At 36.5% G+C, this 24162-nt stretch overlaps 1 protein-coding gene across 2 annotated transcripts; it reads left to right on the top strand.

Annotated features, from left to right (window-relative positions):
* The first annotated feature begins 375 nt into the window (after positions 1-375).
* Positions 376-9239, top strand: LOC139119807 (oxaloacetate tautomerase FAHD1, mitochondrial-like). Of its 2 annotated transcripts, XM_070683711.1 has the most exons (5): positions 376-475; positions 857-902; positions 1730-1803; positions 3348-3444; positions 8597-9239. In XM_070683711.1, the coding sequence occupies exons 3-5, from the start codon at positions 1736-1738 to the stop codon at positions 9083-9085; spliced, it is 654 nt and encodes a 217-aa protein (XP_070539812.1). In that variant the 5' UTR covers positions 376-475; positions 857-902; positions 1730-1735; the 3' UTR covers positions 9086-9239. The 2 variants fall into 2 exon arrangements, with proteins under 2 accessions (XP_070539812.1, XP_070539811.1); XM_070683710.1 differs by lacking the exon at positions 376-475 and having other exon boundaries at positions 762-902.
* Positions 9240-24162: the final 14923 nt, after the last annotated feature.

Below are 24162 nucleotides of genomic sequence, written 5' to 3' on the forward strand. Positions count from 1 at the left end.
AAGGTTCAGTCACTGTCTTAGCGATGTGGATCGCCGGTGTGTGTAGTGCGTCCACATGTGACGATTTGAGCGTTTTGGCACGAATGACCCCGTGACCTAAGCTTTATTTCCCACAATTCATTGCAAACACGGCCTTCGTTTGGAAGTAGTGATTCGGGTATTCCCCGGACTGCCTTGCTTTTAGTTGTATTATCGTGTTCACTGCTATCAGCCCTGAATATTAAAATCCAAAGCACTCTTTCATTCTGCACCTATCTTTGTCACACATTCTCTCGTTTCTTCCGCTGCTCTGGTCTCTGGAACTTCGCTTTTGCTTACAAATGCTTTCTAGTTAACCATGTAATTGTACTATTGAGTTCAGGACAGAGAGTTTTTTAAGTGTTTGAGCACAAGAATTGCAGGCCAAACAATTTTGTCACACATTGACTGTTCAGATACCTAAGTATACAGGTGATGTTGACAAGCTGAAAACAGGGTATGTATTAAACATATTGATAGACCAAGAAAGTTGAGTTGGTAAAGCTGACAGAAATGTTCAACGAGTTTTTATTTTGCAACATCTTTTTGTACCCTGTTTGCTTTTACCTGCTGATATGACTTTTATACAGAAGTGATGCGCAGACCTTTGTGAAGCCAGTTACAGAAAGCACTATATATTCCTCTCTATATACATTTTCTATCTGTTCTATCTGTTCTCTCTCTTAAATAAGTGTGATTGTGTAAATTCATTTTTTTTACATTTAGCGCTTCATTGTTTCCACGACGCTACAACCGTTACAGGTGCTGATGGGGGCGCTGTCCCAGTTTATGGGAAGTGTTTCTACACATTGACCCAACTATTTGACCTTATCTGCAGGCTGGACTTCATGACCTTTGATCTCGCGGGAGGGTTTCTTGAATGAGTAAAAATGACCAACGTAAAGTTGGCGTCATCCTCATCCTCAGCCTCAGGTGACCTTTCTAGCTGACGCTCAATATGACGCTACTCAGCGTCAGCTTCAGCGTCGTATCCGAAGATTGCCGAAGTTGCGCTACCCGATGACGGTTAAATGATAAAATTCGCCCAAAACCTAAGAAAATAACAACTCCATTCTTTCTCAACTTTCTTTTGAATCGTAAAACTGGTTCGTAGGTAATATTTTATCGTTAGAATATCTCATACAGACTAGTTTTTTTGGAAATGTTCGTAATTTTCAGTCCATGGATCCGCGGATATGTTTGTTAGTATCCTCTCAACTCTTGCGTTAAGATTTTCCAAAAATTGGTGCAAAAAAGTATACGTGGTCCGAAATGTGTAAAAATCGCCACCATGAGAGGCAATATAAAAGCCCTAATTATTCAGAGGACATATAAAACAATTAACTGGTATAACTATGACTTGAGGCCTGAAAAGTCAACGTATTAAACATACAACCTTTGAACTTTAAGGAAATTAAGGGCTAAGAATGTTGCGTTATAACTACATCGTGAGAAACGGATATTAAGAGGAGAGGTTACTAAATATTATGAAATACATACCCCACTGTGTTTTGATTAACATTTACAGTGATATGAAACTTGGAGCACATTTTTAAAGTCGTTTTTACACTTATTATTCCATCAGACGTATTCGGGAATAATCGGATCTGACGCCGGTGAAGCTGACGCTGTAGCGTCATCCTCATCCTCATTTTCGCGTGACCCCTGAGGCTGAGGATGAGGATGAGGATGACGCCAACTTTACGTTGGTGTAAAAATGGCTTCCGGGTTGGCGAGGTTTGTTGAAGTTGGCAGGAAAATCGTATGTGTCGGAAGAAACTACAGGTAAGTTCTGTCATTCGAAAACAACAAACGTTTCCTAGCGATTTCATCGGCGTTGTAGCTCGAACTCATGGCCGACACTGCAGCTCAACCAGCCTTCAGCTCCGCCGTGGTTCGCAGGCGGACTATGCAGTGTGTTTGGCCGGTTGTTGAAGACCAGTACAGTGTAGTACTCTAGTAGGCCTGGGTGTTTTGAAAATACACATGACAATTTGTCCTGCGGAAAACTACATCTATAGACCTTTATTTTAATACAAAGCTAATGATGCGCGCGGAACCCAGATTGTCACTTCTACCTTATGAGGTTTTGATAAACTTTTTCCGCTGCAGAGGTAGGGAAGAGCCATTGCAATGGTGAGGGGGGGGGGGGTGGCATGGTCGCACTAGTCAGACTATCAGCTTCCAGTTGGTCAGAATAAAAGAAAATAATTAAAGAAACCTTTTGTGTGAAACTTGATAGGGAAGTATATTTTCATTCTAAAAAAAAATAAATTGATAGAATGAGAAGTATAATACTAAATTACCTTATATATATTTTGATCTTGTGGGCATGATGGCGTTATACTTTGGAATTGACTGTTTTGGTTGAAAAAAACTTGTTTCTCGCACGGATAGAGCTGCACCATGTTTGAATAGTTACTCTACTCTGGAAATATGTTACATTCCATCTTCTACTGGTGCATGCATGATCAGGGGCTATGGGTGGATTGACTCTTTAAACATTTTTGTTCAAACTGATTGCTGCTTGAAACAAGATGATTTCCGTTTAATGTGACGTATGCAAACTTTTGGAGTCAATAGGCTGTAATTTCATTGATCTCTATTGCATTGGTCTCTATATCCAAGCATTTTCTGCCCAGAATTGTTGGATTGTTCATGACTTGCTAATTAGCTGGAAAATTGGATAAATGCACTACAAGGTCTACTCAGCTCCATTATTTTAGGCACTTTGGTAACTATTATGTATATGTCATGCTGGGTACAAAAATAGAAATAAATGTTTTGGTACACAGTGAATATACCCAGTAAGATTTGTCAGAAGCAAGCACTGTCATTAAACAAATACTGGTAATGCCACAAGTAGAGAGTCAATGTTAATTTTTATTATCCTGTCGATACATATCATCACACTGGGCTGAATAACACTCGAAATATTATCCAGCTACTTTTTAGATGGATATTTTAAAAGTAATTATGACACAGCCCTCTTCCATAACTGTCACGTAGCATAAGATTTAAAGCCAGTGACAAAGTTTATGACAACAAAAATGATGAGGGCAGTTCACTTGGCCTATAATGCGCTATGTCAAATTGTTAGTTTGCAATAACTGGTGTAATTTGCATATTGGTTATTTAACATAAGTGTACAGAGTCATTAGCACTGCATGATGAGCTTCACACGTGACTGAAAAATCAAGAAACCCCTGGTCTTAGTGACGTGCCAGTGCCAGTTTTCTACACTTCAGCCACTAAAGTTTGCATCCTCTTCATGCTTTTTAAAAGATCACAGCCTGCTTGATTGCAAAGCTTTTCAACTTATCTTACAGTGAGCATGCTGCTGAGCTTGGCAACAAAGTTCCATCAGAACCTGTTATCTTTATCAAACCCACATCATCATATGTAACTGAAGGCAATCCAATCAAAGTAAGTGACTATGCTTTGTCAGTATATTTGGCTAGAGGTTGAGAAACATTCAGGTAGATAATTTGGCAATACCAGTAACATTTCTGCTGTCCTCCAATCTGATTGCATTGATTACACCAAGTGTAAGTCCGGTAACATAATCCTGGTTACCACTCTCACAAAACCACTGTTGCCATTTCAGCATAATTGGATTACACGAGCTGTCATTGAAATTGGTTGGAAAAGGTATAATCTCAACTGTTTACACTGATGGGCTGCACAATAATTAAGTCTTTCTGAGTTATGGTAGACATATTGTACATGGACAAGGTTTGAAATTTGTGGTAGCCCCATGTTCACACAACCAAAGCTGGTCTTTAGGCTTCCAAATTACACTTGCAGTAGCCTAGTATTAGGCTACTGTCTTTTTTCAAATAATCAAACAGATAAAATTTGATGTATTTTTCCATCACCATTTGCATAAGGGAAAAACACTTCTTTATTACCGTCACAGCGTCAGTGTTTCATCTAGACAATGTGCAACCTATGTAACACTTGGAAGGGGTAAGCCTAACTATTGTGCGTCAACTGTGACAAATCAAGTGTCATGCTACGTACTTGCAGGGATTTCATTAAGTTTTGAAGAAGGGGGCCAGAATGAAAAAGTAGGCGGCTAGCAGCTGCCATGACCACAAAGCGGTCATCGTGGGGGAGGGTACGGGATGCGGTGTTCCCCCTCCCAGCCGAAGGCCGGACACCCTGAAAAATGAGTTAAAATTCACTTTTTACAGCTTACAGTCACATGAATTTCTAGTATTTTCAGGAGCATTGTCAGCAGTGTTCCTGGGCAATTTGTGTTCATTTCATAAAAGTCATTTTACCTGGGAGATTAGGCCTAAATATGATAATTCATAATTACAAATAATAAAATGTGGTAATGTTGACGATATTTTGAACAACGAAAATTGAAGTCTTAGAACTTAAGAACCTCTATGCTTTTGGGAGGTAAACTATAATAATTCACTATTATTAATGATATAAATTTGATATTGTAGACGATGTTATAAGTGTTACATCTAGACAGGGGTTAGGGGATTCCCCCTCTGTTGAAATGTTTGCACCCCAATTAATTTGTCAAGCAGACCACTCCCCCAATGAAATGTAGAGGTACAAGTAGAACACATGAACTGGTGAAATCCCCCGAAATTTTCTATTAAAGGGGGAAATCCCCCTTGTTGATGCCATCCGGGATGAAACACTGATATTTTAAGCACAGTAAATGAGAAAATTTTCATTAATGTATAATGTTATGCTTTAAAAATTAATGTAAGAACCCTGATGTTTGGTATGGCAATCTGTAGATGAAGAACTTTTATACCACTGGGGAGGTAAAAAGGATAATTTATTTAACAATAACGATAAAAACTGACAATCATTACCATATTTCGCAAATAGAAACAAAGACCCTCAAGGTTATTTGACTATATGGGTATGCAAAGTAAGAACCTTGATATAGGATATGAAAATTAGTACGTTGTCAGAAGCTCACATTTGGATTTAACTTGATGATCGCTTTGTGAGCTGTAAAAAGTGAATTTTAGTGGTCTGATCGTATTTTAACCACTCTCTGGGTGACGTTTTTATTTGCGTCGATAGACCGAAAAGCAGTATATAATACGTCTAGCTGGTTATATACCTTGACATTTACGCCTACCACGGTGCAACGCACGTCGGCTTACTAAAATTCGAACTGTAATCGGGAAGTTTTTCGCGAGAAAAAAATCAGGTCATTGTCTTCGAAAACAGTTTAAATCCACGTAATTATCCTTCTCTTGTTTCTTGGTCCACTTCAAAACCGAAGATCGTACAGAGAAGCTTGACCTTGCGATCGCTTCTGTCTTCATTGTTCATCGACCATTTTGAATTGAGCTAATGACAGCCAACAAGGCAAATGGGACAACACATTACTTTATTGTTTTGAAAAACTATTGTTTATGATTCAATCCCAATAAAATACATTAGCACAAGACATTGAGAAATTTGACAATGGAAAAGTAGGTCATTCATATTGAAAAGTGTACAAATAAGGCTACTTTATCAAAACCATTTGAAGCTGAGGTCGCTATATGTGTAATTCTTATAGAGTGAATAGGTTTATTTACACTCCCTCCACCATGACCGAAGGACTGTGACTCGATCATTATTAGATTACATTTTCAGTAGAAAAATGAAGCCATGAGTAGAAAAGCATGTTAAGTAGAACATGATCATAATATTTTTTACAGAAAACAAACACATGCAAATATGGCTATGAAGAACATGGTATGGTTGTCCACTTAATCTATCATGAAAAAAGCAAATTTAGAACCCTGATGGACAGCAGTTTGTATTGTCCATTGTTTGTGATCAAAAATCTCTGACTTTTGTATATGGTTTCTTTGCCATTCATTGGGTCAGTTGAAAAAGATGTCTCTGTTTTTACAGACATGATAGAAAAATGTAATGTAAAATGAAAGTAGTCATTTGATGAATACAAAACGCACGATGATAAAAAGTTCATGTAGGTATACATATAGATTTCACTGCCTTTTTATTTTAGTTGATATAACAAGCCTGTTTCATGTGAAATGGGAGTTTGTCAAAACCGTCAATTAGGATTCTTTTATACTGATGTTATGGTTTATCAATACCAACACTGTTTAATTACCCTAGGTGTCACACACTAACAAATCTTAAATAACACAAGCTAAGATTTAAGGTTGTCATACTGTTCACTGATAGATGCCTACTGCCATAGAAAGTAACAAAGTATTGACCAATACCATGCATTGATATACATCTTATAGTTTGTAATACATGGCTTAAAGACACTGAAAAAAGTATAACAGTTGATAATGTCATTATATTGAAGTGAGAAATGCATCTTTATCACCCAGTGGGCTCTTACGTCACTTTAAATAATATTTGGTAGACTTTAATAATCAAAATATAATAGCAAATGTAATAGAAAATGCAAAGTCGTCAGTAAAACAGACTTACCCAAATCAACCCAGACCATCAAATGGATAATTCGTACATTTTAGACCTTAAACCATTGAACATACAATAATTATAAATGACTCCAGAGCCAAGAAGGAGAGTAGCTGTAACTTTTGATATATTTTTTTTTCATTTTTATGCTGTGAAACGAATACATTGCCTTGTTTTTCTCCACAGAATATATTGAAGAACAAAACTTATCTTTGCCAACACAATATGTGGGTGTAATGATGTTATCGAAATCTGAATTCTGATGGAAAGTCAGTTTCCATCTCTAATTTGACATGAAATACGTACACACTGTTTTGACAAGTTTTGTCACAATTGCATTTTGAGTTGATTTTGAGAGTAGAACAAGCAAATGTTTTAAAATCACAACAAATATACCAGAATTTCACCAAAAGTTACAACTAATTGGATGGATGTCCAGACAGTCATGTAAAACAAACTTACACTGATGGTACAATTATCATACACTAATGTTTTTGAAATAATTATATTTTTTGATTCGTTTTTCACAGCTTAGGTTGCATTCAAGGCATCTCTGAAACTTCATAATCAATAAAAATATCACAGTTAAATTAATTGGCTGTATGACAGCTAGGTTGTGTGATATGCTTTGCTAAGAGTACAATGTAATGTAAGTCTTCCATTAACAAGTGTCTTTCTGTGGCTCTCAGACCATTTCATCCTACATTTCCTAAATTAATATTCATACCACACCGGAAGTGCAATGGATCCATCATCTTCATAGTAGTAATCAGTGCTTGTCTGAACGTGCAGTCTGTGATGAATACATACAAACATACTCCTAAAGATGTGTTGCATTGTATTGTGGCTTAGCATCAGCTATCAGCCAGGATCCTTAAGTTTTGCTATATTCATTATGCAAAGTTTAATGATGTGCATGTCCTAGACACATGTATGATCGCAGGTAATAAGTGTCTTCTTCTGTGATCATGAAATTAAAAGCAATAACTGTGCTAGGTGCTGGTACTGTACACCTTGGTTTGATTCTCAGTAGAACCATAATTTACATACAAGTCCCTGGCAAGCTTTTATGTCATGTTGATATTATTTCCAATTTCTATGTGGTTTGCATGTTTTCTGTGTGTATTTGTGTGTGTGTGTCTTTAATCTGCACTGTGGGCATAGGCAAAGATATCACCATCATAGGGCATCACTGAACTATCCTTTTTAGAGATATTGAGGTGGCCTACAGGTCTTGTCCATGTTACTGTGCCTTGGGCTTTGTCGCCATAGACCTAATTTTGACTCTCTGTACAACCACTGTTTATCTATTCCAGTCCAAGCTTTGTTGTATATTAATACAGAAAGTTTAATTATATTAGTCCTTAATAGTTACATGGATTGCTTGTACCAAATCCAGTTTTCAGGGTTAGGTATAAAACATGCAAACTTAATAGGTTATCAAAATGTCTCAGCATGTGTGCACTGTTCTTGATGATCATAATCATAAACTCCTGATTTCAGTCATTGTATTCTGTACCAATACCATAGTTTTAACTGATCGCCTTGTAATATCACCTTCAAACAATTTCAACAAATGGCCAAGAATTGACCCTCTCCCACATCTAAACATATACCGGTATGGATGGTCAAACATGTGTGAAATGAGCATATTTATATAGCATATAATCTGATTCCTTGTACTCGTTACTTCCCAAAAAATTTTATTTTAATGACAAGTGTGACTTGAAAACTGCATTATTTAGAAATTATTCTGGATATTATTTCTTTATTTATTTGTTCTTAATTCCATGAAGTAACAAGCAGCAACCCGTATGCTGCATTATTTGTACCCAGATAAGCTTTATGGCAACAAGCCCACACATGCATGAAGTGTCTGCAGCTGACTGAAATGACAAAATGTTATCGCTATCAAGTTAACATGGTGGCATGCTTATTATCAAATGAATTTACTGTATGACTTGCAATGTAGCTGGCTAATTTGCTATGTAGCTTGCTAAATTGTTAACTCTGTATCCAATTTCAAGGAGCCTCTCCTGCAAGTCATTTCTGATTTCATACAGCTTATGAGAACATGATAGTCATTTCTGATTTCATACGTACTGCACGTTTACACCATGTCTTTGTATGATATTTCCTGCAGATTCCACATGGCAGTACTAATCTTCATCATGAAGTGGAACTGGGAGTTGTCATCGGGAAAACAGGTTCCAACATTCCAGAATCATCAGCTATGCAACATGTTGGTGGTTACACCTTGGCTCTGGACATGACAGCCAGAGATGTTCAGGACCAACTGAAGAAGAAAGGTCTACCATGGACATTGGCCAAAGGATTTGATACAGCGTGTCCCATTGGGCCATTTGTACCACTGGAAAAAATCCCGGATCCTCAAAATGTTGGAATATGGCTGAAGGTCAATGACATCATGAAACAGAATGGAAATACAAAAGATATGATATTTCGTATTCCATTTTTGATCAAGTTCGTCAGTCAATTCATGACCCTGGATGTTGGTGATGTCATACTGACTGGTACTCCATCTGGTGTGGGACCTGTAACAGCTGGTGATGTCATAACATGTGGCCTTACAGATATCGTTTCAATGTCATTCAATGTTGCAAAAGACTGAAAGTGTGCATATGTCATAGGGTTAAGGCTAAAACCTTTGGAATTTATGTGTCAATGTATTTGATTTCCACATCTAGAAATCTACATTATGAAATATTTTTAATCAATGACGAAAAGAAGAAAATATTCTCAAATAAAACAAATACAATCAGGTATTTACATGTGTCATATTTGAAGCAAAACTCATGATGAATGTTTGCAAGAAAATCAAGTTAAATGAAATTACTGCACATTTAATTAAACTGAAAGGAAAAATGTTTGAGGTTGTTAGCATCAAGTAGATCAATGCACCAACAATTACTGTGATCTTTCAATCTTCTATCATGGTGTTCAAATCATTCTTGGAATAACAAGTGAGTACTGACTTTTTGAGAGTATAACCTGATATCACATCAAAACTGGTTCAATAATCATTTCCATTCAAGGTAAAACCGTACCGGGTCAATGAGACATTTGTTGTTGTTCACAATGTCAAATTAGACCATCCTGAACCATTACAGATGAGACAGTGTATTTAGCACACAAAATTGTTTGACAAGCAGGTGCCACTAGTCTCCCTATTGTTCCTCAAATTATTCTGTATGGCTGAGGACACAATAGTTGGAAAACTTTTCAAAAATAACATCTCCTTTCTGAATCAAACATATTTTTTCAAGTCTTTCAAAATGGCAATGTAATAGAATAGTGTGCTTGAAAATACATTTTCCGAATTTTTAAAACTAGTCGATAAATTCGTTACATGCAGGAGACATACCAGACTTCACTGAGGAATTTCCCTAGGTACAAATTGGATTACGAGATCTCCTCTCACTGTGCTCTTACACATTTTGGACACCTGACACCCTCTCTTACTATTACAGCCAACGCCGGTGTATTGGCACACCAACCCAGCAAGTTAGATGAGCAGTTTGCTATATGCCCTGGCATTTACCTGAACAATAGTCCGTTTTATTGTCTGAAGGACTTGAGCTACCTGCTGAGTTTCGCGGATTCCTTACCAGTCTTCAGACAATAAGACTCTTGTTTAGGTAATGCCAGGGCATATAGCAAACTGCTCAGCAAAGTTGCTGGGTAAATCCCGAAAAGTATGGACTTTATCCAATACATAACACAAAAAATCACATTGCAGCTTCTTATCAGTTGGTCCTAAATTTCTTCCCAAAAGTATGGCATTTGTAGTACATGATGACCATAACCTTTATGATAATTTGAAAGTTTGGTGTGTGGTTATTTGAAAGTTGCTATAATATCTACATGTACTTTTATGAAATATCCTTACAGAATTAGTGACATCATCATGATTGCTGACATGAAGAACAATTGAAGTTATTTGACACGCTACCTTCAAGGGTGGAAATCAAAGAGCATACACTTTGCTATTTTCAGTACTGTGAAACATGCCCTGCTAGCTAGCATACCATAACTGTCAGGATTGGTACAAAATTGTCAAATTGTGAGAGGTGCAGTTTGATAACACACTTTATCAAGTCATAGCTTGGTATGCGGTCACTGACCATTTGAGCAACAGAAATATAATGTAAATTTCTTCTCAGTATCTCCACATCTACCACAGAACTTTTTTCAAGATCCTTATCTCACTACTTTGGATGCTAATGCTCTGTTCCTATTTTCAGAAATCATGGTATGGATCACAAGCCCAACAGAATCTTCAAACTGAAAAACATAAAACACCAAATACTGTTGCTTAATGACTGGTACCCTACATGTGTAAAGGATGATTTCAAAATCAAAATACTTCAACTAGTCATACACAGCTTAGTGTGTTGTCCATTTGTATCAAACTGAAGCAACAGGTTGAGATATGAAGCTAAGTTCATACTCTCTGTTATTTCCTTAATCTGGAACTCATCAGGATAGATATGATTTAGGTAATTTGATCTGCCTAGATTATTAAATCTTATTGATATACTGTATCTGTAGGTGTTGTTAAAATGTCTAACAAGTGATTTGACCTTGACTTTTAGAGAATGGGGGAACAAACTCTGCCTCATAAGAGTATAAAAATAAATCAGCAAGAAGTGGCGCAGCTTTGCTGAACAGTAAAGAGAAATTTACTGGTACATGTGGGAAAAATTATGGTCCTTGACCTTTGACACATGCATTTCAAGATGCAATAACTTGTGTGCAGGGAGTATGAACGACTGTACTGATAAGAATTAGATTATTTGACAAGTGATTTATCTTGCTTTGACAGTGCTATAAATTTTATACAAAACACCTGAAAACATTCCCTAGTTCTGGCAATTTTCACAAACTTAATTGACTACTAACAGATATCAGTATATTATTAAAATTGCAATTTAGCTTTGCTATGATGAAATACTTATCAGATACATGCCTGACTCTTATGGTTTGGTTCAAATCTTCATTTAAATAAATTCTGAAACATTGAAGACCAAACAAGAAAATGAAATTAAGTTTAACACAATGTTTTTCTCATAGTGTAAGGAATAGTCACATTGAAGCAGTAACATTTTGAGTCGACGGTTGTACTATTGTCTACTTTGAGCAATCCAGGCAATCTTATCAGTAATATTCTATTTTACGTACCTTTCCTTGTAAATCACTCTAATCTGAAACATCAGCTCATCTTAGGTGATTGTACAAAGATCTTGTATGAGATGTCTTCTCATCCTTACTCGATCACTCATAAATTCAGGAAGAGAATTAACTGTACTTGATGCATGACTGGAAACCTAATATCTGTCAACATCTGGAACCACATCCTTAGCAAAATCCTTTTCAACATAGCTAGTTCACAAGACTTTGTATATTTTTTCAGATAAACAGACATGTGGCCTTGGATGTTAGACTAATCTTTGAGCACTTTTTAAAGTCATCATGATTGGGGGGGGGGGGGGGGGGGGGCAAATTGACACTTATCTACACCAAATTTGAAAGCTCAAAGTAGGGAGTTGAATCTTTATACATATGTTCAGACACTCTTTATATTACAAGATAGACATTTATTTGATGTATGAAACATTGGAAATCAGACAAATCAACCTTGCCTTGTTTAACTTTGTATGAATTTTATGATTTCAGAATTCCAATAACAACCTGTATCTACAGGTACATACTGGGGATCTATCCCCTTATGTATTCACCTGTCTATGTATCAGAGAGTACCAGGATTCCTGAAATCACAGAAATGTTGTTTTATTGAAATAAATGATTATTTAGGTAGTATGCGCCTCAAAAGTGAACGACTTAAACTTTTGCGCAAACTTTCCTTAAGGAATCTTTCAACTATTCTCTTTCAAAATCAAGAATAAAATTCAGGGGTCACCGTGCAAATTTTGGTACTAGAGAAACAAATAAGCAAAGATTTACCGATATTTGAAATTCAAAATAGCCACCGTCCCTGTGTTAACTCTACAGAGAAAAATATTAATTTTCGAATTTCGACAAATTAAGTCAGTGAAAAGTATTCTTACGCCAGGAGCTTTAAAATGAACCCCCACAAGTGGTATATCAGAAGAGCATTGTAAAAATTTGAGAGTCCAAATGTCTGTCCCCGGGGCACGTTCGACCTTAAATTGGGCTATAATACTATTCTATCATCGATTGTAAAAACTTCAGTTTCTTTGGGAATGACAACCTTTTCCAGATAAAATCACAATAAAGATATGATCCTTTGTCCTTGATTTTCATACTGGACCAGCATTTATTTGTTCATGAACGAAGTCCCGTCAAGCACTCCGTGAGGAAAATCACTAAGCAGGAAAAATAGTCAAATCTATAAAAGCAGGGTATCCCGGTATATTGTGCAGTGGGCATTATACATGTACAAGTGTTAACAGATATCCTCACTCTGAGGATCTCCTAGGGATATTTAAATGTAGTCATAATGGGGACATCACAATTTTTGTTACTGTCTTAAATTGCCTGTCATGTTCATTTGCCTCAACAATAACACAGAATGAATCTTTAATCAGTAAACAAAGATGTCATGTAAGGTATGTGTTTCCAAGGGAGTTAGCAGTATTCCACCCAAGTTTTGCCTCACCTACCAACAAACAGAGTTTCATTCAGCTAAGGCTGCATGCACTAAGGTTTTTGAGACAGCTGAAACAACAACTGTAGTACGAGGAAAGGCTTGCACTTACTGATATGTCATTGTTTGAACCATGTTAAAACTATGGACCTGAAGTAATAGTATCCAGAATGTCCAGTATTTAAGACACGTCAATATTATTCAAACCATGTTTAATCAAACATAATATAAGTAAAACACTCTGTATGTTCATGAGGTTGCATGTTCAGTTGTTACTTAGTGTCTCTTGAAAGTATGTATTTGAGATATGTAAGACTCATAAAACATATGCAAATTTAAAAAATAGCGTCAATGACACTGTAGCTCCATCCTGGACTATTTAGTGTTTGTTCTCTGATCAGATATTTGAACATGTGTGAAAGGGATAAAGTGCATGAAGTGAAAATACTTAAATGAAATGTACTGGAGACAGTGAAATATGTTTAATGTAATTATTCAGAATATAAAATGGAAAAAATACAGAATAGATATATCGAATACTGTGATACAACCATTAACTCAAGTCATTTACAATGACATAGTCCCCACTTGTAATAGGAGTATTAGTCTTGATGGGGCAGGAAAATGTGGTCATTAAGAAATATCACTGGAGTGTATATGTTGAGATCTATGGGCACATAGGTCTATGTCGTTGTTCCCAATTTGAAACACATGAGGCATGTCTAAGTTATGGTTCTAAATCGGGAAAAAAGATCAGACCTCTAGCAGTATTGGCCAGCCAAGAAATACATATGCGCATTATAAATGAGGTACAAGATGTGACATCTTAAGGTCTAATATCCTATCAAAATTGGAGGGTATAGAATTTGTGGTTACTGAAATATGCATATATATGTATAATCAAGGTCAAAGGTCATCAAGGTCACATGACATTTTGAAAAAAAAAAATTATATTGCTAATTAATCCCTATATGCCAAAAAATCCGATCTCTAGCTCTATTCGCTTGCCCAGAATTAGATGTGTACATAATTAATGAGGTAAAGCGTGTGTTGTCATAAGGTCTCCCATCCTACTAAATACAAAGTACATAGCACTTGTGGTTACTTATTTATTGACATAAACATATATTTTAGGTAAAAGGTCATCGAGGTCACATGACATTTGGTCAAAAAATTTCTCTCCTATAGTTATCCCTATATACCAAAAATCAGACATCCAGCTCTATTGGCTCGCTCAGAATGAGATATGCGCATAATTATTGAGGTACAGTATGTGGCGTCATAAGGTGTCCAATCATACCAAACATGAAGGGTGTAGCACTTGTGGTTACCGAGTTATGGAAAAATATGTATATTTGAGGTCAAAGGTCACCGAGGTCACGTGACATTTTGTCAAAAAAATTGTTTTTGCTAAGTTATCCCTATATACCAAAAATCAGACCTCTAGCTCTATTGCTCGCTCAAAATTAGATATGTGCATAATTAATGAGGTATAATATGTGGCGTCATAAGCTGTCCCATCATACCATACATGAAGGGTGTAGCACTTGTGGTTACTGAGTTATGGAAAAATATGTATATTTGAGGTCAAACGTCACCGAGGTCACGTGACATTTTGTCAAAAAAATTGTATTGCTAAGTTATCCCTATATACCAAAAATCAGACCTCTAGCTCTATTGGCTCGCTCGAAATTAGATATGCGCATAATTAATGAGGTACAATATGTGGCGTCATAAGGTGTCCCATCATACCATACATGAAGGCTGTAGCACTTGTGGTTACTGAGTTATGGACAAATATGTATATTTGAGGTCAAAGGTCACTGAAGTCCCGTGACATTTTGTCAAAAAAATTGTTTTGCTAAGTTATCCCTATATACCAAAAATCAGACCTCTTGCTCTATTGGCTCGCTCAAAATTAGATATGCGCATAATTAATGAGGTACAATATGTGGCGTCATAAGGTGTCCCATCATACCATACATGAAGGCTGTAGCACTTGTTGTTACTGAGTTATGGACAAATATGTATATTTGAGGTCAAAGGTCACCGAGGTCACGTGACATTTTGTCAAAAAAATTATTTTGCTAAGTCATCCCTATATACCAAAAATCAGACCTCTAGCTCTATTGGCTCGCTCAAAATTAGATATGTGCATAATTAATGAGGTACAATATGTGGGGTCATAAGCTGTCCCATCATACCATATATGAAGGGTGGTAGCACTTGTGGTTACTGAGTTATGGACAAATATGTATATTTGAGATCAAAGGTCATCAAGGTCACATGACATTTTGTCAAAATATCCGAGATATCTGCGTGAACGGATGGACTCACGGATGGACGAACAGACGAACATGACCCAATCTATAAGCTCACTGGACTTCATCCGTGGGGACTAAAAATTGTGTCACTGCATCCTTTTGCAATATGAATACGATGAGAAACTAAATTTTTATTTTTCGTGGCCTTATACATGGGAGTCTATGGAGATCTGCCTTATACATGGGAGTCTATGGACGTGTAAACTAAAAATATGCAAATTTCACCACGATTTGCCCAAATTTGGGAAAGGTCACTCCTATGCACTTCCATACCAAGTTTCAAATCAATCGGACTTGTGGTTTCAGAGCAGGAGATTTTTATCACAACTGGAAGTTGTGATATAGAGGTGGTTTCAACCGGTGTTTGATGTCGTCCATTTCCGTAAACGACAAAAAGTCAAAAACTGCTGAACAGACTGCGTTGATATTTGGTACCAATACATAGACTGGTTCCAAGGTTCCAATTCCGAAAAATGGAGCCAAACAGAGCAGAGGTTATATAGTTTTGGGAAATTTCTAACCCCCCTTTTTAACTAATTGATTTTAGGGGTCTTTCATATATGTAGTTTTGGAATGTACACCAATCCTGCATTGTGGACTGTTTTATGAGTTGTGGAACAGAAATGAGGTTTTGATGAATGTTAGAAATATGCAGGATGGCTGATTCAAAGTATAAGAGATTTCTATGCTCTTTTGGGTATCAAAAGCAATAAAAAAAACATATTTCATAGTTTAGATTCTCACTTTTGAGATGACCCTAAGCATTTGTTATGTAAACATCCTTGAGTCAATATACAGACTTTGACATTCCAGAGATTAAGTATCAACGACCTCACATGTTACAGTCTTTCACTACCATGGTATGGCCCAAACCCATTGTTATCAATGGTGAGTGTGGACCTGTCTACAGGAAATTGGGGTGAACAGGTTAGACAATGACGTTACAAGTTGTAGGTTAGTTATCAAGGTAGCACCAGCATAGAGTCCTAAGCATGTCCTTGTGTTCTCACAGGAAATTACAGGGAAAAAAATTATTTGAGAAGTTCTCTCCTTTAAATAGAAGTATATTACAATTTAAACCTGTCATGGATGGATTGCTCTCAAATGATCTGAAACACAGTTATTCCATTAGCAACAAATCTATAGCAAGATTTATGTAAAGTTCATGAACTTACACAAGGTATTAGACAAAAGATGACCATGACTTTGCTACTTTTCAACATTTATTTCATTCAGATTTCCTCAGCTTAGTGTATAATTTTGTAATCTTAATTACTGTCAACTTAGCTTTACTAACTTATTCTAACCTCATTATTCTTACACTACTATTATACCTTATAACCACAAAATTTCAAGAGATGCATATATGATTGTCACTTAACAAACAATTTACAAATATGTCTTCTGCTTTTTTCTCCATATACATATACATGTCCCTTTTCTCATAAAAATGGACTTAAAATCGCAATGTGAAAAATAGTCTTTCAGCTGTATGTTGCTCATTGACTTCGTGGTCTGTCTAATTAGTCCCACGGACACCGTCCGGGGGACTTATAGGTTTGGTCATGTCCGTGTGTGCGTGCCTGCATCCGTGTGTGCATCCGTCCGTCTGTTCACGCAGATATCTCAGACATGCCCTGGTCAATTTCTTTCAAACTTTGCACAAGGATAGTACCCTACCCCATACAGATGGCACGTGATTTGGCCATGTTAGAGGACTTTTTAGTTTACACCACCATAGACTACCATGTATAAGTCAGCTGTCCATAGAATCCCATGTATAAGGCCAAGTAAAATAAAAATTTGTTTCTCATCGTATTCATATTGCAAAAAGGATTCAGTGACACAGTTTTTAGTCCCCACGGGTGAAGTCCAGGGGCCTTGTAGATTGGGTCATGTCCATCCGTTCACGCAGATATATCAGATATTTTGACAAAATATCACGTGACCTTGGTGACCTTTGACCTCAAATATACATATTTGTCCATAACTCAGTAACCACAAGTGCTACACCCTTCATATATGGTATGATGGGACACCTTATGACGCCACATATTGTACCTCATTAATTATGCACATATCTAATTTTGAGCGAGCCAATAGAGCTAGGTCTGATTTTTGGTATATAGGGATGACTTAGCAATTCAATTTTTTTGACAAAATGTCACATGACCTCAGTGACATTTGACCTGAAATATACATATTTGTCCAAATTCAGTAACCACAAGTGCTACACCCTTCATATATGGTATGATGGGACACCGCATGACGCCACATATTGTACCTCATTAATTATGAGTAGTTTCACAATGTGCCAGTTGTGATCAAGTGCCATTGGCGCTATTTTTGACCAAAAATGGGAGAAAATTACAAAAAATTCATGAAAAATAGCAAGTCCAAGATACTGACCCAAGATGTGCACAATCATTTCATGTCAGCCCAAAGTACTTACATGCTAATTTTTCATGTAATCTGCTCAGTGGTTATTGAGTTTTTTCAATTTTGACTGTTTTTACATTTTTTCACTTAATTTGCATATTTTTGGCAATGACAACTTCATTTGAACAAAATCTCATCTACAGCCCATCATCCATGTACACACCAAATATCAAGATGAAATGTACAGCGGTTTTGGAGTTTTTGATGTTGACGGACAGACATACAGACATACAGACATACAGACATACAGACACACAGACATACAGACATACATACATACAGACATTTCCCTAGCCTATAAGAATAGCTTCCATTGCCATATATACATATGGCTATGGGAGCTAAAAATTGATACACTGTAGCAAAACTATTAATGCAATTGTGCTGTGTCCATTAGCAAGCATAAGGAACATCCCTAAAGCAGTCATAGGATGAAAGCAGTCAGTTACAACACAATGGTTGCTCTTAGTTTGCAAGTGGCTTGCAACCAAAGAGCAACTCCTTGTAAAATAAGAATACCAGTGAGTTCAGAGGAAGAAATATAGGCTGTTCAGCAAGCACAATCCCCCAGCACCCATGAAGATGCACTGCACATTAATCTAATTTCAAATGTGTGTGAATGTGGAGCCTAGAGATTGAAGAGTTTCAAAGACTTAATTCAACATGAAGATGAAATGCAGCAGCAATTTGTTTGTTGAACAGTGTCCACTTTTACTGTTTCTGTTTATTGAAAGTGTAAATAGCAAATGTGAAATGGCATGCTCAGCTAACCTAATTTATAACCTTAAAGTAATAAAACGCAGTTTCAAGAACATCTATAGCCACTAAAACAAACAGTATATTGAAGCTTAATACAGAGTTCTGTGTGATCACTTACAGCAGAGACATATTACTAAGGTACAGTGATATATTTTAATGAAGTTACTAGTTGGTTGGAAAAAGCTTGGTCATACATGAAAAATTATATAAACTAAGATGAAATTTTTGTTATTCACAGATAATGTTACTTCATATGTTAATTTTTCTTAAACTCATAGATGGCTTCAATAATTTGAAGACAAGTTTCTTCTTTTGAGCTTGCTTGAACCATGCGAAAACTGTGGACCTGAAGTAATGGTATCCAGATATTCAGATTTGTTCATATTGTGAGCATACTTCTTTTCCACAAATTATTTTTTGTGCAGTCTTGCAAATTACCAATTCAAGCTTTGAAAAAATGTCATCATTAACCGTTTGCATGCATGATTTAATATTTACTTATGTGTGCCTGTGATTGATATTTTTGAGTCTTATCAAGATTTCAAACTAGTTAAGCAATGAGGACAGTGAAAGTAGATTTGCTCTAGTTGGTTGACAATATGTCATCAATAGATATAATATGTTGTGTGAAGATATTTACCAATTTTTAGTCATATTGGTATTAGAAAATAAGTTTGTAACAAAGAGCATCAAGTTATCGTCCTAGGTACAGTGTAATATATCTTAATTTTGTATGAACATAAATGCTTCATCCTGATAATATCTACATTTAAATTGAATTACTGATACTCCCCTGTCATATGTAATATAGGGCCTTTTCTTCACTTGCATTTCATTGAATTAAATTATAAAGAAATGCATTGAAAAATATGATTTTTCGAAATATCTTATTGATTTTCATATTAATCTTTGGGGAGTGTTCAGAATTTACCGGGGGGGGGGGGGGGGGGGGGGGGGGGGGGGGCATGGAGGATTTTCAAGTGGGCACCCATTTCCCCCTAAAAAATTAGGGGGACCCGACACAAAAATACTTCAATCCTTTAGATGGTCCTAGGAACAAAAACACATCAATTCAATATTTGCCCAGAAGTCTGATCTAGAAAAAAAGAGAACCATAGTAACTACCTGGGTGATTGCTAAACTCCATAAGTGTACAGATAAACTTCACAAGTGTATTTAAGCTCTTTTAGACGCAAAATTTGGTAATATTCACAGTAGCTTTTTATGGATCTGCTGCAGTATCTTGTTCTCCTCCCTCAAGCGTCATGAAATGTCCGGTATTTAGCATGTCAACACAGACCATACAGTGAACAGTCAGTGTTGTTATTTGAAAAGAAATCTTGAATCAAGTCCAGACTAGAAATCAATTGTCAACAATAACAGTGGCCATTTATGTATGTATGTGCTAGTATGTTGCTAAGTACTAAATGCTAAACTGGTGTTCGATGTAGGGATATAATAAGAAACAATTGTTGATTCACAGAAAACAAGTCATCGTTGATGACACAGTCCCCACTTGTAAATGGATACTTTGATTAAAAGTCCTCAGAGAGGATAGAGTCCTCTTCATTAATTAGGTCTGTGATAAAACTACTTTGATACAGATGGCGCTCAATGGCCAAGAATAAGTTCCATGGTGGTGAAAACAAAACCACGGTACGCCGCTATCCTAATTACAAAAGGTCATTAAATGAAAATGAGTCAACTAGGAATTAATCACCAGGATGTTGCCAACCAACTTTGAATAAATTGGATGAGACGTGCCTGAGTTATGGCTAGGACATGAAAAAATTGTAACAAAATGGCAGCCATGCTACAATATTGGATCATATCATAAAACAAATTGACGTGCATATGTATGACATAGGTCAATGTCCTTGTATCAACTTTGAATAAAATCAGTTGAACCACGTCTGAATTATATATTGGCTCCATACATGAAAAAATTGTAAGAAAATTGCCGCATGGCGGCCATATTGGATGATATCACAAAACAAATCAATGTGCATATGCATGACATAGGTCAATGTCCATGTACCAAGTTTGAATAAAGTTGGTCAAGACGTGCCTGAGTTTTGGCTAAGGACATGAAAAATTGTAACAAAATGGCTGCCATGCAGCCATATTGGATCATATCATGAAACAAATTAGTAGCAGCATGTGTATTACATAGGTCAATGTCCTTGTACCAACTTTGAATAAAATCGGTTGAAACATGTCTGAGTTATGCCTCTGTACATGAAAAAATCATAACAAAATGGCTGCCACGCTGCCATATTGGATCATATCATGAAACAAATTAGTAGCAGCATGTGTATGACATAGGTCAATGTCCTTGTACCAACTTTGAATAAAATCGGTTGAACCATGTCTGAATTATGGCTCTATGCATGAAAAAATTGTAAGAAAATGGGTGCCATGCGACGATATTAGATTGTATCACAAAACAAATTGACGTGCATATGTACGACATAGGTCAATGTCCTTGTACCAACTTTGAATAAAATCGGTAGAAACATGTCTGAGTTATGCCTCTTTACATGAAAAAATCGTAACAAAATGGCTGCCACGCGGCCATATTGGATCATGTCATGAAACAAATTGAAGTGCATGTGTATGACATAGGTTAATTTCCTTGTACCAACTTTGAATAAAATCAGTTAGGATATGCCTGAGTTATGGCTCCGTGCATGAAAAATCGTAACAAAATGGCCACATGGCAGCCATATTGGATCGTATCACAAAACAAATTGACGTGCATATGTACGACATAGGTCAATGTCCTTGTACAAACTTTGAATAAAATTGGTAGAAACATGTCTGAGTTATTGCTCTGTACATGAAAAAATCGCAATAAAATGGCCGCATGGCGGTCATATTGGATCGTATCACAAAACAAATTGACGTGCATATGTATGACAAATGAAGTAATCCTTGTACCAAGTTTGAATGAAATCACTCCATGCATCTCTGAGATATGTGTGTGAACGGACGGACGCATGGACTTGACCAAACCTATAAGTTGCCCTGGACGGTGTCCATGGGGACTAATAAAACATTGATAAATGCCCAAAGTTACAGCAAATGTCCCTTTCAGTGGGAGCTACCCAATACCAAGCAAATAGACATTTTTCTAAAGATCACATTTGTTGTAACTTTAGATTAGAGCCATACTTGAGAAGAGAAAAACGAAAACTACTCACCAAGCTACACATAAGTAATCAGAACCTTGCAATTCTAAACAACAGACATACAATAACTGAAAGATGATGCACTCAAAAGTGCTGACTCAGCATTTTTTCACAATTTTTTATAAGATGGCATCTTTGTTTTTGGATGAGTAACTTCATACATGATGTTTATATTGGAAATATTACATGTAGAGGATACTTAAGAATCAAGAGTGTAATGAAATAATATTTTTATCCACCATGGTTATTGTTTTCTTTGCAAAGATCAAATTTGCTATAAAGTCATGTGTGGAGCTCAAAATCATGGGGTAATGGATAATTGAATGTAAATTACCTAAAAAAGTAGATTCAGGATTGGGAACACAATTTTACAGGCTCCAACATATGTGTTTTCTAGAAAATGACAATATTCTTTGTATTGGGTAGACTCCTGCCTTAAAATTCTGTATGTGCCACATTCAAAAGTTTGCCAACCTTTTTCAATTTTTTCCACCTGTGGAAGAGTACATCTGAAAAAAGTGAGACAACTTGTCTAGTCAGTGAACTCACTCTGCTTTGTATATTATTAGTATACTATTTCTTCCTCTGATTATGAGTACTTGCAACTGGTATGTGATATTAAAAACAACTATGGCAACACTTACAACCAAAGTGTTTGATATAGACCACTGATATAACAACATCTTGAACAAAGCAATCGTCAAAATAATCAAGGGCCATAAAATGGATCATGCATAGTAGACACAACAAAAGAAGTATTCATGTTTATTAATTAACTTTTGTTCAAAAATTTACAACCTGATTTGTTTATTACCAGCCTTCCAAAAAGTGTGCCACTTGCAGCCCCTGCAACAATGTTTTCTTATGGTCTCTTAATTGTAATTCTGAGATGTGTTGTTATATCATTCATTAAATAATCACTGTATTGTTCCTGCAAAGTGTGATAAACTTGTTAGACTGTATATGTCTTAGTGTGTAAAGTATGCATGTATATAGTGGTAGGGGTATGAAAAAAACCCCAGGAAATATGAGGGGGCATGGATTTTCTCAATAATTTACTAGGGGGAACTATAGAAAAAAAATCACCAGGAAAATAGAAAATCCTCAAGCCTACCTCCGGAAGTAAAATCTGAACAAAACATGCAGTTGTTGTTGCGGATGTCAACCAAAGGTGAATAAAACAATTCTGCTGTCATCCATGAAGTATCGACATGCACCAAAGGAACAGTTACAATAAAGAATTGAGCATTAAACATTTACTGGCTCATCTTCTATTTCAAAACAAAATTGTAATCATTATATCTGATCATGACGATGCACTTGTACTTAAACTCCATAGGACAATTTGCACTTTTGCTAAACAGGAGCAAACCAACATCAGACTGACAAAGACAAGCCAAATGAGATTGTCAACTATTGTGAATCATAGCAGTTCAGGGCTTGGAACTTCATAACTAGTATACACATGCACTTGACATAGAATCAATGTTCTTCCATTGATCAGTTTACATATATTCTGTAACATGGCATACATCTGTTTTATTGTGAAAGTCAGCTACGTGCCACCAACCGGTAAATTTTGTCCATTCTACGAAATCATCACAAAACATGTTTTGAAGGCTGATACATGTATACTGATTTTTCCATATTTTTGACCTTGACCTAAACTTGGAGGGGAAAGTAGAGCTTTTCGTAACTGCCTTCCCCTCTGACATATGTGGAAAATCTGCTCTCCCACTGAATGAGTTTGCCGCACTGCCCTCGAGTATCTTGTATGGTCTGCCCGCTGCCCACAACTATTCCAGCTCCCCGCTGCCCTCTGCCCACCACTGGAATTCCCTATTGCAAAACTGTGCAAGCAAAAAACATATCATTTCAAGCTTTGGACATATGGAGATTGCTCCCCTCTAACTTAGGCTTTTAATCTTCCCCTTGAAGTTCTATTAACCACGGCATTCCCCTCCTCTACCTATTTTCCAGTACCCACTGCCAGAAAGTTTCTCCCAGCCAGCTGTAAAAACTGAAATTTCTTTCCACCCATTACAAATATTGACCTTTTCCTCCCTGCCCGCTACATAGCTTTTAAATTTGCCTGCATGTCCGCTCAAAAACTGCACACAAACACCTTTTTACATGAACATCTTCGTTTGCAGCACCTGATCGCCAGTGCCTAGCTACCACTGTCACTTTGTGTTTATAGCCAAGCTCAAGATGCAATATGCTGATTTTGTAATATGATTCAATATTTTCACAAACATAAGGTCTAATGCATCCAATTTTGGCAATGCTCCCAACATCTATGTGAACATGACTGTCAGTCTGGAATTGCCAATCATACTTTACATTG

The sequence above is a fragment of the Ptychodera flava genome, chromosome 20 (assembly GCF_041260155.1).
Source record: "Ptychodera flava strain L36383 chromosome 20, AS_Pfla_20210202, whole genome shotgun sequence".
Lineage (NCBI taxonomy): Eukaryota > Metazoa > Hemichordata > Enteropneusta > Ptychoderidae > Ptychodera > Ptychodera flava.

Excerpts from the sequence above, each read along its gene's own strand:
- LOC139119807 (XM_070683711.1), top strand. The coding sequence starts at position 1,736 with ATGGCTTCCGGGTTGGCGAGGTTTGTTGAAGTTGGCAGGAAAATCGTA. Across the intron at positions 1,804-3,347 it reads TGTGTCGGAAGAAACTACAG|TGAGCATGCTGCTGAGCTTG; the intron begins GTAAGTTCTGTC and ends CTTATCTTACAG. Across the intron at positions 3,445-8,596 it reads CTGAAGGCAATCCAATCAAA|ATTCCACATGGCAGTACTAA; the intron begins GTAAGTGACTAT and ends TATTTCCTGCAG.